Source organism: Dreissena polymorpha, chromosome 11 (genome assembly GCF_020536995.1).
Source record: "Dreissena polymorpha isolate Duluth1 chromosome 11, UMN_Dpol_1.0, whole genome shotgun sequence".
Lineage (NCBI taxonomy): Eukaryota > Metazoa > Mollusca > Bivalvia > Myida > Dreissenidae > Dreissena > Dreissena polymorpha.
In genome coordinates, this window is record NC_068365.1 from 15231531 (window position 1) to 15248889 (window position 17359).

General features: G+C 34.4%; 1 protein-coding gene across 2 annotated transcripts in view; it reads right to left on the reverse strand.

Moving 5' to 3' along the window:
* LOC127850125 (calcium-dependent protein kinase C-like) overlaps positions 1-10784 on the reverse strand; it is a 160061-nt gene extending 149277 nt beyond the window's left edge. For both annotated transcript variants that reach the window (XM_052382912.1, XM_052382911.1), the window contains exons 1-2: positions 10579-10784; positions 10434-10465 (exon numbers count right to left, since the gene is read on the reverse strand). In XM_052382912.1, coding sequence (XP_052238872.1) covers positions 10434-10465; positions 10579-10718 — 172 coding nt within the window. In that variant the 5' untranslated portion in view covers positions 10719-10784. The remainder of the gene's footprint in view (positions 1-10433; positions 10466-10578) is intronic.
* Positions 10785-17359: the final 6575 nt, after the last annotated feature.

Below are 17359 nucleotides of genomic sequence, written 5' to 3' on the forward strand. Positions count from 1 at the left end.
TGTCCACAAGAAACAATTTTTGAACGTGTTTGTATTTATGGTCTTCTTATTTATATTTCTGACTTATCCTGTCACCAAGTTATCCATCCACTTGCCAAGAACACTTGTGTGACATGACCTCTTCACAAGAGGATCAGTTTTGGTCAGCTTTTTTTCCCTCAATTATGAACCCTTTTTTTACTTGTGTGACCATTACCTTTGAGATTGGGACAGAACAAGCTGTCTCAATTTCGTGATCATTTGACGCATGTTATTTTTAACGGCTATTAAGAATGATTAAGTTGCAGTCATTACAAGTTATTTCATGCCCATATTTGTCCCTTATCCTGTTTGTGTGGCCATTTATAGCAATCATTTATGACTCATTTTCAAATTGAAAGATAAATTATAAAGTAACAGTACGAACATGCTGTATTAATCTCATATTTGACTTAAGACCTCTTAAAGAGATCTTGACAGTAGCTATCTATAAAGATCTAGCATCTGACAAGATGTATCTATATAGCAATCATTTGTGACAAGTTATTTTTAAACTGTCATATACAAATTTAAAATAACAGTGGCAAAAATCTGTTCACATTTGTCCTTTTTACCATTATTAATTTTGACCTTAATCCATAATGACACATTTACTTCATAGAATAACCCATCTCCACCTGGTGATTATTTGTGGAAATTATTTTAAAATAGCCATAAGAATTATGAAGGTATAGTCCAGATATGATCACAAGGACAGACACAAGAACACACAACAACCTGCCTTTGTCATAATGTTCCATTTTACAACAACCACCTACCATCATGACAACCTGCCATTGTGACACAACCACCTGCCATTGTGACAGCCAAATATTGTTGTGACACAACCACCTGTCATTGAGACACGATCATCCAAAACTGTGATGACCTGTCATAGTGACAAAAACACATTCCATTGGGTACAACTGCATGCCATCATGACAACCTGCCATTGTTATGCAAGCACCTGCCATCATGACAACCTGCTATTGTGACACCTGTCATTATGACATTACTGCATGCAATCGTAACAACCTGCCATTTTGACACAACCACCTGCCATTGTGACAAGACCACCTGCCATTGTGACACAACCACCTGTATTTGTGACACAAGTTCACACCTGTCATTGTGACACAACAACCTGCCATTGTGACACAGCTACCAGCGATTGTGACAAAACCACTTGCCATTGTGACACAACCACCTGTCATTGTGACACAAACAACTGTCATTGTAACACAACCACCTGTCATTGTGACACAATCACCTGCAATAGTCACACAACCATCTGTCATTGTGACACCACCACCTGCCATAGTCACACAACCACCTGTCATTGTGGCACAACCACCTGCCATTGTGACAACACCACCCGCCACTGTGACAAGACCACCTGCCATTGTGACAACACCACCCGCCATTGTGACAACACCACCCGCCATTGTGACACAACCACCTGCCATAGTCACACAACCACCTACCATAGTCACACAACCACATGTCACTGTGACACAACCACCTGTCATTGTGACACAACCACACCTGTCATTGTGACACTATAATGCGATGACCGAGCGCAGACTTGACAAAACCTTAGCATGATTAAAGATTTCTCCTTATAAAGCAACTTAACAAAGGAAAAACTGGATTAATACTGCTTGTAAATTGTATTGTTAATATAATTGGCTTAACAAAACAATATTCATTTAGTTAATCAAATACAAAATAAAACAAAATGAGGAATTTAATAGAAACAGATAAGCAAAAATAAAACCCCAAGTGGGTTTCAAACTCATGACTTAGGAACCATATGTAGAAATGAACGTTTGAACATTGTTTAAACCAACAGCGCTCTCATGATTGATAAATAAACATGCAAAAATTGCATATCATAGTGAATATCCCATAATATAAAAAGATTTTAATCTCATGTAGGTGTATTTTTTATAAATTGCCAGAATAATTATTATTAAATTCAAATATAAAGAAGTTGCTCATTTTGGAGCCTTTTTAAATGACACAGTCGCTTTAAAAGATAAATACAGCGAGTGACCTAAAAATACCTGAACGAGTGGGCGGCTATATCATAAATACCATGAATAAAGCTAACTTTACAAGGCTGTAATCTCACAACCTACATTCATATCCAACAATATCAAATTGTAAAACCTTCTTTCATAAACATATGCAAACACAATTTTAAAAAAGTACTGTCAATTATCAGTCTTTTCAACAGAATAATTATTTGTAAATTTGTTTCTGCTTCAATGCAATATCATAAATGTTTTACTACATGTGTATAATGTGCAGCATAATAATTGTCTTTTAAAATCTTGTTGAGGTTATTTTACATTTAAAGAAGTTACTTAAATTTACTTCAAATTGCATTATCTTTTAATACTGTCATGTACCAGTATAAAGACTGCTATCTAAATAAATTAGTAAATTAATTAATATACCCAAAATAGCAGATGTTACATTAGTAACAGACATTACATCACCCCCTGCAATCTCTTATTAACCATATTTCCTGCAGATATACCGAAATATCAAGCGGGACATAAACAATGGAATCTGAAGTAGATAGGTAGGGGGTGATATTTTACACATTAAATGATTTGCAATTAATCAATGTTTTACAAACATAAATACATAAAATGTATTGTCAAATAGCCAAAAATGCATTGTTATTATTTGATTTTGGTTTTAACGGTCCTATAGAACTTGATATCAGGAATGTGAAAATGGTCTTTGAATCACAGGAAAACTGCAGAAATATGTCTAGAAATATTATAAACTGACAATATTATACAATGAAATAATCCCGCAAAACAGCAAAATGCTTTTAATTTTAACACAAAATAGCAACATTCACAAAATTCTGTTTAAATCTTTGCCATGAGAGCAAACAATAAATAAAACTAGCAAAAAAAGATCAAGATTTCATTGCTTAATGGAAATAAAAAAGCGTTTAATAATATTTTCCCTGAATTACTGGCAGCTCCAATCATTTTTGATGCACAAGACGCATTCTTGCATTTAAAACAAACACGAGACTACCTATCTTCAGAACATATTTATTAGATTTTTTTTTTTCTGACTTGGCAACCACTTCCATTCACAACTTCTTGGTTGCATAAAATGGTATGATATGAGAGTTATATTCCAAATTAAAAACCAGAACAGTGTGTTATTGCAAAATCATATCTCGACATCTTGCAAACATTAACTCAGAAATTACCACGCAAGCTGCAAAAATGTCTTAAGAGTTTTTCTAACTTTTTGTTGTTTTAGGAGATGCTTATAAATCTGAAAAACCATTAACAGTGTGTTTTTTTGGTTACAATTTGGAGCGAGTATTCAGCCCAATTTCTAATGGAAAAAAGTATACAGTTTTCCAAAATGGGACCTAATAATTCCCAATTAAAAATCCCCCAAAAGAGAGTTTATTTTTATAGAACTCGACATCATTTAGGCAATTAATATCAGGAATTAATTCAAGATGGAAATTATTAGCCATAGTTTGGGCATATAAGTCTGTCTTTGTCAAAAAACTGTACTGTGTCAGAACATTGTAAGACAAAGATTTATAACAGTTGTCCGGAGAAAAACCCACAGTATATATCATTATTATACCTGACATCATTAAGCCTCCTTTTTTCATATGTAACCTTCCAAGGTCAATTATTTAGGTAGTAACAAAAAGTAGTTAAGCTTACCTATAAAATAGTAAAGTGTTCGTTAAGTTTTAGTGGTTTCTAACCTTCAAAGAAAATTTTACCATGCATATATTTTTCAACATCTTCCTCTAAACTAGCAGTACTGCTTGTTCCAAATGCTTCAATAATTTCTTAAATGTTAAAGTATATATATAGTAAGATTCAGGAGTGTTCTGTAAACAAAAATCTGGACTCTTCAACCACTGGATTGTCAGTCAATCCTTGTGGGAATTGTTAAGCTTTTCTGGCTTTTCAGTTTTACTAAACAAGCATCCGCTTTAGAGAAATGCACTTCCTTTTAATAGTTCATGAAAAGCTCTGGATTTTGTCTAGAAATTGTTATAAATCTAATACATACTGTTGTGCTTGACTTGTTCATGAGGCCACGACTTTTATATTTCTTGGTTTACAAAACCGCCGACCCTAATTTTTGGAAAATGGGAAAAAAAATAAAATCGGAAAATCGTCTTTTTTTTTTAAATATTTTATTCCCGACCGCACTGCAAAACGAGCGAAACGAGAAAAAAAAAACGATCCGGTTTGAGTACGGTTGCGAATAAAATCAAGTAAGTACAATCAACCATTGGTTCACATATATTGCAGAGATCGGGATATTTTTCAATGTGACACATTATGTACCAGTCCTTTTATGGGCACTTCTCAAAATTTATTTCGGGTAAAAATTACAGACAATAAGAAAATCAGCGTCAGTCAAATGTCGACCCCATCAAAATTTATTTCCGTGTTTGTGACGCAACTATATTGTTTAACATGTTAATTATATTAAACAAACCCGATAGTATTTGATAATTAGTATAAATAATCCAATAAAACACTGCCATTATTTACGATATATGTGTTTAGGAATTTTGTAAACACGTCCGCCATAGTTTATAGGAACTGTACAGAAAGTTTGGAAATCGGAACAAATCGGTATATCTCGGAAAATCATTGATAAATGTATTAAATTTTGTCGTTTCAATGCTTAGGGCCGAGTAATTTCGGCAAATCGGAACTCAACTTGTGTAAAACACTAGCTCAATTAACCGTTAAACTCCGCCTCCGTTCTCTGCAAAAGATTCGAAGGCGGAGCTATGCACGTGCTTTTATTAAATTGGAGGATTGCAATTGAGAAACAAACACACGATTGGTTCGGCATGTTGATTGCTAGACAAAGGAAGCCAATTTTTTCGGCGCGAAATTTGTCGCTTAATTGCTTCCGACAGAAAGCGGCTTTCCTTTGATGACGTCAAACTGTCAATTCACACAGACTGCACATTTTCGGAAGACTTTAACTGACTCCTTGTTTACAATTCCAGTAAAAAAAACACTTTCTAACATTAAACTTTGGATTAAATTATCAAAATAAAGCAAAAGCGAAGTTGACAAATATGATTGAATTAATTCGCGTCAGTTCAAATAAGACGTTTTGCGTTGTAAATCAACGAGTTTTCATGACAACAACAACTTTGACAAACATTACCGCGACGACGCATGGAACGATCTACCTCGATTTTTTTTTCATGTACGATCTCATAAGTCGAGTAAGAGCAAACACATACCGGGTAATTTGTGTATGAGTAGTTTATCTTATATAAGATTTATGCAACGGGCATCGCATTGCGTAATGGTGCGCATCCAATTTTGGAAATGAAGCGCAGTTTTTCGTTTTAATGGGAGAAGAACGCATGTCATGTAATGGAGTGTTTAAAATTGCCTGATGTTACATAAGGTGCTGTTAGGACTCATTCCATTTGAAGATATAGATGTGTTTCATTGCATAATTTGATTTTTTGTCTCTGTGTTAAGGTTATAAAAGATATGTTGTCTTTGTTCTGATGTTATTAGTATTAACTTTTTTTTCCAATGATGTTTTTTTTTTTTTTTTTTTTCGACCGCCCGATGGACCATTTTCAAAATAATTTTTGTAAACCAATAAAAAAAAAAGTCGTGGCCTGAACTGTTCTTGAATATTGAGTTTTAGAACAAGAAATTAACCGTTAATATAAGTTAATATTTAAGTTAATCAACCGTTAATATAAGTTAATATTTAAGTTAATCAACCGTAATATAAGTTAATATTTAAGTTAATCTTGACTGGTTTATGTATGTACAGTTCATAAACTGTAGATTAATTGATGTTCATACAAAGTTAATGAACTGGTTTTACACATTTTGTAAAAACAAGCATGAATATAAAGAAAATCTTAACAACAGATTTCTAGAAAGTTCATGATTCATGAAAAAGTTAACGAACTATTGAAGAATATGTAATTCATGAGCATTTAATAAACAGTTAGTCAATTATTGTGCATGACTAGTTTATGAACAGTGTTTATGAACATTTAATAAGTTGTTATGAGCAAATATTCTTCAACAGTTCATAATTTGAATTCATGAATAGTTCATGAACAAGTTTTTCAACAATAATTCAACACTTAGTCAAATTAAGAGGAATTGTTCATGCCATTTTTAAGTTAGTAAATGTGAACAATTATGAACAAGTCATGAATAATTAATTTTGCCAGGGCCTCCAAATTGGACAAAAAACATACCAGGACCTTATTTTATGCTTACTACTAATTATTGAGGACGCTGTTGAGTGCAGCAAGGCTTCATCACCATCAAATTTGATCTATTGAAGTTTCCTCATCAGGGTCTGTCATTAAAACAACACATATGGAAACCAGTGCAGGGCATTTTGGAAACAGACTATTAAGGTAGCTTACAAACAAAAATATGTTTAGTGTAAATTATAACTATTACTGTTAAAATTGTGTATGCTCACCTTGGTAGCTAGTAGAAGAGTATATTTCTAAAAGGAGACCTGGCACAATGCTACAATTGTGCAACTTTGCAAATATAAGTAATTGAGCAGAAAAACCACAGAATGTAGAGTTCACTGAACTGACATGACAATATGTGTAAATAATTAACCTTTAACTAGAAAGGAATCTAACATCCTCTTTCAAATAAATATGTAAACAAATGGATAAATCAATTAATGTATGACCAGACACAAGCGAAAATAAATGTTTGCTGACTATTCCAGTCATGTTAACTGGAAATCACACAAATCAAAATAGTGAATGATTAAGATTGATATTTTTTTAAACATTTTTCTGTGGCAGCAAAATTTTTATAAAGTCAAAAAAGCAATTCACAATAATTAATATGTTGCCTTCAATACCATTGAATTGGTATATTGGTTCAACTCTGCATTAAACTCGACAAGCAGTGACATTACTCTCAATAATCATGACCATTATACTGATATCTACATGTGTCATCTGCAAAACATTGACAGCTTTCATCAAGTGCATATAATTTATCTTACACTAATGTTAATTGCACACAAACAGCCTTTAGCTGGAAGTACTTTCATCCTATTCATATAATCCTCATAAAATGGTGATTTGCTTCAATAATAACATCAATATTTTATGATTGTGTTACACACCTGCTTACGTCAGCTGTATAATTATGGCTCGATATATATGACTTCTGTCTTGACAAAATTCACAACAGATAGCCAATGGGTTTTATATTTAACTTAATTTAAAAGAGAAAGAACAATCTTTTATGGACGTTGGATTATTTATCAGTTTGAGGGATTTGAATTAAAATGTTAATTGCATGAATACGTAAATTATATGTAACTTAATAAGAATATGCAGTAAATAAAAATATAACATAACAGGAATACTCAAATAGTAACTAAGGAAATGCAGGCAATTACATTTATAAATGTGTATAAGTACATCTCCATAACAATCCAAAACTAAGCTATGGAAGATGTTTTTATTATGAGCATTGTTAATGGGCTGTAACAGTCGAGGTAACACCACTAATGCATACAGACTGTATACATGTGAGACTCCTGCTAACAACATGAAAGAATGTACTCAAAATTATTCAAGGTGTACAGGTATTTACAGCATCATGAACAGCTACATGAAGAACAACCCTTGCTTATATATGAGTGCATTAAAATGAATAAGTCTGCTCCAATGAAATATATATTGAGCCCAATTTTGGGAAAACTTAACTCAATACATGTGCTTAAAGTGTCGCCCCAGATAAGGCAGTGAAGACTGAAGAAGCACTAAGCACCCCTTTGCCAAATTGAGGCTCAAATTATTTAACTACCATTAACCTGATGTGATTAAGATTATAATGTATTGGGTAGAGAAAGGGAATTTTATGACATATAACGTCCGCAACTGGCTGAGCAACCGTTTCAATACATGATGATGCTCATCTGATGTATTAACCCTTTCAGTGCTGGAACCGAATTTCGAAGGTCTTTGCAAACAGTTTGGATCCAGATGAGACGCCACAGAACGTGGCGTCTCATCAGGATCCAAACTGTTTGCTATTCTGATAGTATTCTTTGAAACAAAATCGAAGAAAATGCTAATTTTAGAAATTCAGCAGACGACATTTTAGCAGACGACAAATTTCCCAGCATGAAAAGGGTTAAGAAACTAAAACCTCACTTAAGCAATTACATTTCCTGTACTAGAAATAAGGATGTGACTTGTTATAATGCATTTAAGAGAAATAATTTCTTACATGCCCTGGGCTTTACAACGCCATTTTGGAAAAATGACTGATTTGGGAATTTTAACGTCAATTTATTTCAAATTGAGAAAAAGTATATTGATTGATTTATAACTTTCCAATACCATATAATTATAATGATAAAATGTACACAAAACAGAATATACTACACATTAAGATATAATTTAAACGATCACTTAACCCGTTACCACTTAGATAAGTATTTTGACACATTTGTAGTACCGGTACCTTAGAAAGAAAAATTTAAATAAATACCTTCCTTACTAGATTTAAATTTTAAAGGCTTCATTTCCAAACAGCATGAGCAGCAAACAGCATGAACAGACTGCATGTCACCCGCAGGCTGTTCTGGTTTTATGCTGGTAGCATGAGCCATTTCTACTTTGCTTCTGAGTGGGGAAGGGATAAACTCTTTTATTTTTAAACTTTAATACTTCACAGCTCTAACATCTTTACATCTCAAACTATCAAAATGAACTGGAATTTGAAACAAAAAATTCCTTTTTGCAATTGGAAATATGACCAAATTACAGCTTTTAAATACTGGCCCATCTGGTTGCCGCCTGGTTGAAAAACAGACAGACGGCCATAATTGTGCAAAATCTCATTAGAGCCTAAATGAGTTTCTTTAAAATCATCTACACAATAAGGCAGTGATTTTTTTACCTACGAGTCCTGCTTCCTGGACTCACAAAAACCTCTGGGGAATAGGGATGCAAAGTTTCGAATTATGTGAGCCCCAAAAATGCATTGAAATTCCTCAAAAAATAAAATCGTTAATTTTTTGGACTCATTCTTTCATTATGGGCCGGGGACTGTGAAAGTTTGAGCGGAATCAACCCATTTGTTTAAAAGAAGTTGAAAGCTATGTGACATACTCACGGACAGACAAGTGCATTGCTTACAGCTTCCCACTGTGTGGGGGCCTACAAATCTGATTCAACAACAGAACATTATTGCCAAGTTTTTTTCTAAAAGATGGTGGAGAGTGAATGACCTCTATAGCTCCCTTGAACACTTTATGCTTATAAGATCATAAATTTAACCCTTTCTTCCATAAGAAGCATAGTGAAAATGGCTTTTGCAACCAGCATAAAACCAGAACAGCCTGCAAGTAACTCTCAGTCTGTTCAGGTTTTATGCTGTTTGCTGCTGATCAGTATCTAAGGGTTGGACATGAAGCCTTTAAAACTTAACTTAGTAATAAAGGTCTTTAATTAAATTTAACTTTCTAAGGGACTACAAATACATATCTTAGTGGTAAAGAGTTAATCCATGATGATATGAAGATAATAAAAGTGGTCAGCGTTTTGTTGCTTGCGTGTTCACAAAATTTCAAGAAATAGCAATTATAGGGTAACAAATTTCTTACATGTCTGAATCCTAATAAAAATCTTAATCTACGTCCAGGAACATTCAGGAAGTTACAAAAATCAAATGAAAATATCGTCCAGTCACCTGTTTTGGTCGGTCACCTATTTCGGTCGATCGTAGATTTTTTGCGCCTGCACTCTATCCAAGTAACGAATGACGTCATCATTTTGTGTGTACACAGCAAATGTCAACATCGACAGCTACTCACAGTGTTTATAAAAAATGAGGACAAAACAAGTTAAGTATTCCGATCTGAATTGATTACCATCGACATTTTGATCATTTTTGCTATTCCTTTTTTTTGCTCTTTTTTTTATAAAATTAACATCAACATACAGAAAATCTGTTTTTGATAGTTCTGAGTATGCCAAGGCCTGATACAGTTACTTCTTTTTTTAATATTACTGTTAGGACAACCCTGCTGAAATAATGACGTCTGGAGTCAATCGACCGTAACAGGTGCAAAGTACACAACTTTCCTTGTATGTTTTCATAGCGGAATCTGGGTGTTTTGGAAAAAAGGGGAAGCAATTGCTCGATCTCAATAAATGAATTGATGGACTGTAAATAAGTTACATCTACTGAAACAGGTGACTCGAGGATACACTATCATAGATTCAGTAGCAATTTGATTTCAGTAAATTGACATGACATAGACAGAATATATTTTCTATATTCGTTTCATTGCAACTAAACATCAATTTATCTAATACACATTAAGTCTAAAGTACAAACCTTGGCATTGAAATCCCTGTTTTCCAAATCCCCTGAAACAAAAGAACAGTAAACTACAGGAAATCAGAAAATGTAAATAACTCGCGAAATCAAATGACATCATCAATTAACTGTTATATTCCCGACATTTTTAAGCTATACCAACCAGATAAAATCCTTGCAATGTCCACAAAATGTTGGTTGTTTAAAAAACCTTTGGACCATTTTATGGTCCTTCACTATAGCTACATTTTTCTGTCTTAAAGCTCCACGCCTTTGAACTCCCTTCCCCACGGTTTCTTCCATTTTTCGAAGCTGACTGTCGGAAGATGGAGAAGAAACTATCGTATTGTAGTTTTACAAACGCATTACCAGGGCATATATCTAAATCGAAAGCAGATACAAAGGCCATGCAAAATAATGATTGGTATTCTATGAATGTAACTTGTATTAAAATAAAATACTTAATTTATAACGAGTGGTTAAGTAATAGAGATAGATCTATACTGTATGCAAGCTAGCTAACAAATGTTCTGTTCAGTTTCAGTAAACTATAATAAATACACACTTTTATTTTATGTTTTACGGTGGTTTATTGAGAAATATCAATGAATTAAAACTGATAATTACACTGTCTCAAACAGTAAAAATTATCAGTGATAATTATCGACTTATTATTTACTGTGAAACGACGTCATTTTTTAACGAAATGACGTAATTATCCAAACGAAATTCTTTAGTTTAACTCTTTAACAATGTATATAAACTGTGAAAAAAGCATAAAATAAAAAGAAAGTTTGTTGGATTCGTTGGAATATCGATTTTAATTCACGAGTGATCATATAATATTTCTGTGATCATAGAATATTTCTATGATCACGAGTGAATTAAAATCGATAATCCACCGAATCCGACAAATATCCTCTATATCAGTCAGTTCGCATGACGGAGGGCTAAGTCCCGGGGGGGGGGGGGTAACTTCCTGTATACGGGTATATAGGGGTGTGCCGATTTTATGGGGTGTGTTTTTCGACTGAAATTATAGATATGGGTATGGCTTTGATCATCTAAGTATAGATATGGGTATTGAAATCAGAAATTTGCTTGTATATAAATGCATATAGATTTGAAAGTATCAGTATCAAAATGGGTATGATAAATGTCATTCTTGTATATAAATTGGTATCAAACAGTAAATTTCAGTAACGGGCAAGATGCAGAAACTTGACTGTGTCCACTTTATCAAATTCTAGTATTTATATGGGTCCAGTTTATCAAAATTCATGTATTGAAATGGGTCCACTTTCTCAATGGTATCGTATACAAATGGGTATGCTTAAAAAATCTTGTTATCAAAATGGGTCTACTTTATCAGAGTTCCGGTATAAAAACGGGTCACATTTCGAAAGTCTCAGCGTGACACCCCTACCCTTAAATTTAGGAAGTTACCCCCCCCCCCGGGGGGGGGGGGGGCTAAGTACTGTAAAAAGGACGTTGTCCTTACATACGAGCCCGAAAACCATCCTATAGGTAACAGCAGAGTATAGAATCAAAGCGCTGAAGGCACGTCAGTTGTTCGCTCTTTGAACGTATTTAAATTACTATTCCTCACAGCAAAGACCTAAAGTATTCTATAGGTCTTTGCTTACAGTCACCGGACATGAAGTGAGATTTTTGAACACCAATGTAATTTACTTTTAATTGTCTACAGCGGTGATATTTTGAAGAAATGAGGAAAATGCCATTGATTAACAAACAAAAAACAAACACGTCTTAATGCCGGGCTAAGCCTTTAATTGTCAGTCAGCATTCCGCTGAAACATGACTGGCATGTGTGTGCCCCTACCCGGGATCGAAACTGGGACCTCTGGATTTCAACGCAAGCGCCTTATCCACTAAGCTACGGAGGCACAATCCCTCATATGTTTATGCAGGATTCCCACAAACTCCACTTATGATGACAAAGATGAAAACAAGAAATTCAACGTATATCTTAATTGGCGCGAAGGAAAAGTCTGTGAGTTTAACAAAGAATGAACCACGCCATAATTCAAATAATAAATGTATTGGTATTAACGAGCTGTGTATTCAATTCTCGATCAAACCACATTAAAAAAATATTAAATATGTTTAGCCTGAAATTAAATGCTTCATTTAATGTGTTTCCATATCATTTTAATTAATTTTCATGTACTGACATTAATGCGTAACTCCTCTACTCCACCCGTCACCAATATTTTTATGAACGAACCAACTACTGCAATTTTAATTCGTAAAATAACGTATTTGCTAAAGTTTCACAGGGTCAATACTATTTCATCGTTTGCCATTATTCCGATTTTACTGTTTCATTCTAAATACTTACTGTTCTGAATTGCAAGTCCATACTGGTATTTAGTTACAGCACCTGGTCTGTTGCAACATGCACGCTTTTCATGCATGGAACTTGACAGACAACAGCTACTATTTCGAAATCTTTTAACAACACTTTTTTTAAGATGCGTACGAAGGAACTTTAATAAGCAAATATTAACAAATGGTTATAAAAAAGCGAAATTAAATTGCTGCCGCGTAGACACTTTAAAGGCGATTTAGTGAAACCATTTTTTCCTGCGGACAATTACCGCTCCGCTTAGTGATCCTTCCAAATCATGGGATTCAGCGAAGTCAGCAGGAGTGCGTCCGGGTCGAGGGATGCCGTTACTCGCTTGATTAACAGAGTCGCCCGAGGAAGTGCCCATATCCGACCCTCATCATGTGATATATTGAAACCACTATCCTCTTACGGACAATTACCTTTCCGCTTGGCGATTCTTCGGAGTCTTCAAGAAAATCTTCTGCGAGCGATTCTCCCCCGATCGCGACGTGCATTCTCCAGCCGCTGACCGAGCTCAGTTAAACTAATAAATACTATATCATTTATAGAGTTACCTTTATTTTTGGGACAATCGCCATTTACTTGTACATGTTCAACTTTAATCGCGAGCTGACAGATTCAATCGCCATTGGCGATTTTGTCGATCGGAAACGCATAAATATAATATCGTTACTTTGAGATGCGCATACTTGACCATAGCTACACTAGCCGCATATGGCATAAGACCCATTTTCGCATGACGCGGATCTAAAAAAATCTTAGTTTCGTAGAAATGGAACTTCTTTGCACAATACTTTTCGATAGGAAATTGAAGTAAAACTGTGTTATTTATAGTGAACTGGCAAACTTCGGTAGCATGTCAGTCTTTCAAGAACGGCTTCCATACCGACTGATGAGTACGACAAACATTTGTTGTTAAATAATGAAACGATTTCCGTCTTATCATGACACTAACTTTTTCCGGTATGTTTTGTTTCTTATCTTGAAAGCAATACTTTGTTATCAACGTTTACCGATAGTCCATTGTGTCTTCCCCGGAAGATTGAGTACCGAGTCAAAATGCAAAGTATTATTTAAACAAATATCACACACACAATAATATCGAAAATGATCAACCCAAGCAGTTGTTTTGTTTTCTGTTGAGTCGATAAATTATTTCCGATTGTCACGAATTTTCTGAATGAACTGCGTTTAACTTATCATTATAAAGCAATAATGAAATGGAATCATATAAATATTTAAATAAAAGGTTTTTCTTTTAATATTGTTTTGCTTGATTTTCCGCTTTTCTTCCGATCATCTGATAAAGAATCGGCCATTATTTAGGTTGCTAACAAAAAACCTCATCTGCGCACGTGAATGTGTGAATTTCAAAGTTCGTTTAGAAGTCCTGCTGAACATTTCATCCCATATCAGATCCCCATCCCCCACCCCGCAGTACTAAAAGAAATCAGTCAAGCGTTATCAACGAAGTTACGCAATAAAAAAAGCGTAACCTAATACTATTGCGTTTGTATAACCCATGGACTCTCCCCACCTGTTTATCGGCAGTACTTTCATTTTCCAGGATCTATTAATAGCCTCAGATTATAAATGACCGATTATAAATGACCTGTGATGAGCAAAAATACTACGTCATTAAGACGCGGCAGATAGTGGACTATTTTAATCATTCATAAACATTCTCTTCCGCGACACGCATAATACAAACATTGTTTATTGATTCTGTTCTATAGCCCTCCGTTAAAAAATTCTTCATTTAACACAATATTCACATAATGTTTCCATGTGTGAATGAATATAGTTGAAGAACTCAAACCTCTTGCATAAATTATACAACTCTTTCTCGCGCGGATTCGGCAGATGTGGCGGTTATCAGGGTTATAATCATCATCACCCAAACAGAAAACCAGCCTAAACCAAAGATCTATACATTTCAAAGAAATACCAATGAGATATGTTTTATGATAAATCTATTCTTAAACACAAAATGTATGCACAATGTCACCATCTCTACTTAAAATATTGCCCAGAAACATGTTTTTATATATAAAATAACAATTACCGTGCCCTTTCACAGAATGAGATAGGCAACAAATGCAATCCACGCTTCGTCTCCGTTCAGCTATCAACACACACAATTTTATGTGAATACTTCAATCCCAAAAGAAGTAATTGAGCTTAAGTTGTTATATTTTTGGTAACAGTGACCTTGATCTTTTCTAGACACGTCTAAAAATACAATCCCCAGCTAAGTACCCATGCAAACAATACCCTAAACTAACTCTAAATGATTATTTTACATATAAGCAACAGCGCAAACCCAGATGAGACGCCAAATCATGCAGCATTTCATCTGGGTCTACGTTGTTTGCCAAGGCTTTTTTTCTAGACACTAGGCATAAATGGGTTAAGCAAACATTTCAGCTGCAGTAAAATAAATGGTTGTGACTTGGGTTAAGATTGGCTGTAATAATTCAATAGGACTGAGATCCCATACTCTGCCCGTACAAGGAGCTTACAGTAACGTTATAGATATATAGCAGTTGTTAATTGCTGATTGATTATTCAAATGACATTTAATATTGAAGACGAGGGCCACTATGGCCCTTTACCGCAGGCCTGAGTTCACACATACCAGTTTAAGAATCGACCAGGTGATCTAGTTTTTTAGCACACTTGCCCCTCATTTGAACTTACAATTGTCAAGATAAACATTCTGACAAAGTTACAAAAAGATTGACTCATAAATGTGGCCTGGATAGTTTAAACAGGCTTTTTAAAGATCTGATCTGTTGACCTAGTTTTCAGACACTTATGACCTAGATTCGAAGTCAGCCTAAATATGTTCAATATAAACATTCTGGCCAGGTTTCATAAAGATTGGGTCATACATGTGACCTCTATCATGGCAAAAAGTTGTTTTTTTTGACAAACATGACCCATAATTGATCTCATTCTGTATATTGTCATAATAAACATTCTGAGCAAGATAAGATGAAAAATTTAACCTCTAGAGAGGGAACGCACAAAAACAGTGGACGATACATACCACACACAACCTTCTTCCCCAGACGCCACAAGTAGGGTGACCACAATAGATCATCTTGAGCATCAAACTCAGGTGAACTCAAACATAAATGGGTCAAGTGAAGAAAACTCTTTCAAATTCTTCACAATTTATTTACAAAAAATATTTACAAACATTAAGCATAACAGAGGTAGAAAATAATACATGTATACACACACAAATACGCATAATGTTAAACAATGCAGTCTGTATATAAAATGTTAGCTGGTGTTGTAAAATTTGATACAATCACAAAGAATGCCATGTAATAAAACAAAAAAAAACTGTGAAGACAAAATGCCCTGGTTGGCCCTTGAGAATTCACAGACACCCATCTCTGAAGACCTGACAAGGTTATCTAGATTTTGACAACACTTGACCCAGATTCAAACATGGCCTTCATAATCTCAAGACAAATTTTTTTGACCTAGTTTCATGACAACTGAGTAATACATGAGGCCCTAGACTGCTTTCAGGTGTTTTGTTAAGAATTGAACCAGTGAACTAGTTTTTACACGCATCTGACCAAGATTCTAACTTGGACTTGCTATTGTGAAGATAACAATCTGACCATATTTTGTCACAATTGAATCATTAATGTTGCCCTATAGAGTGGTAACAAGTTTTACAATTTGACCTTATGACCTAGTTTTTGGATGCAAGTGAATCAGATTCAACCTCACCCTAGAAAATGTAAAAATAAACATTCTCACCAAGTTTCATCAAGATCAAGTCATACCGGGTAAAAGGTTTTTCTAGAACATGGCCTTACCAAGATTTGACCTACTGACTAAATTTTTTAATGCATGTCACCAAAATTTAAACATGGCCTAGACATTGTCAACACAAACATTTTGACCAAGTTCATAAAGATGGAGTTACAAATGTGGTCTATAGAGTGGCCACTAGAGTGGTAACAAGGTTTTTATAAGATCTGACCTGGTCACCAAGTTTTGGGAGCCACGTGACCCAAATTTCTTATCCAGCCTTGAAAATGTTCAGACAAACATTCTGAAAAAGTTTTAATGAAGATCGAGTCATAAATATAGCCTATGGAGTGGTAACAAGATTTTTCAAACATTTGACCTGGTGACCTAGTTTTGGGATGCAAGTGACCCAGATTTAACATCATCCTAGATTTAGTAGAGATTTATTAATAAATGTGACGTCTAGAGTGTTTACAAGATTTTTCTAAGATTTGACCTGGTGATCTAGATTTTGGACCCACATGGCCCAGATTTAGACTCCGCATAGAAATTGTCTAAAGAGAAAATGACAGCTACAACATTGTTTGAACCAACTGAGCTATCATGCTTGGAAAATCCATTATACAATTATGATCACGTTGGCTAGTTGGATCATCATTTGTAAACATTAAGCATATCTTAGAAAAATGATTAATATAATACATCATTTTACTATAACAATCATATTTCAAAAATGTAATCGTCAAAGTTTTTAATGTGAAATTTACTCATCCTCATTGTAGATATGAAAATT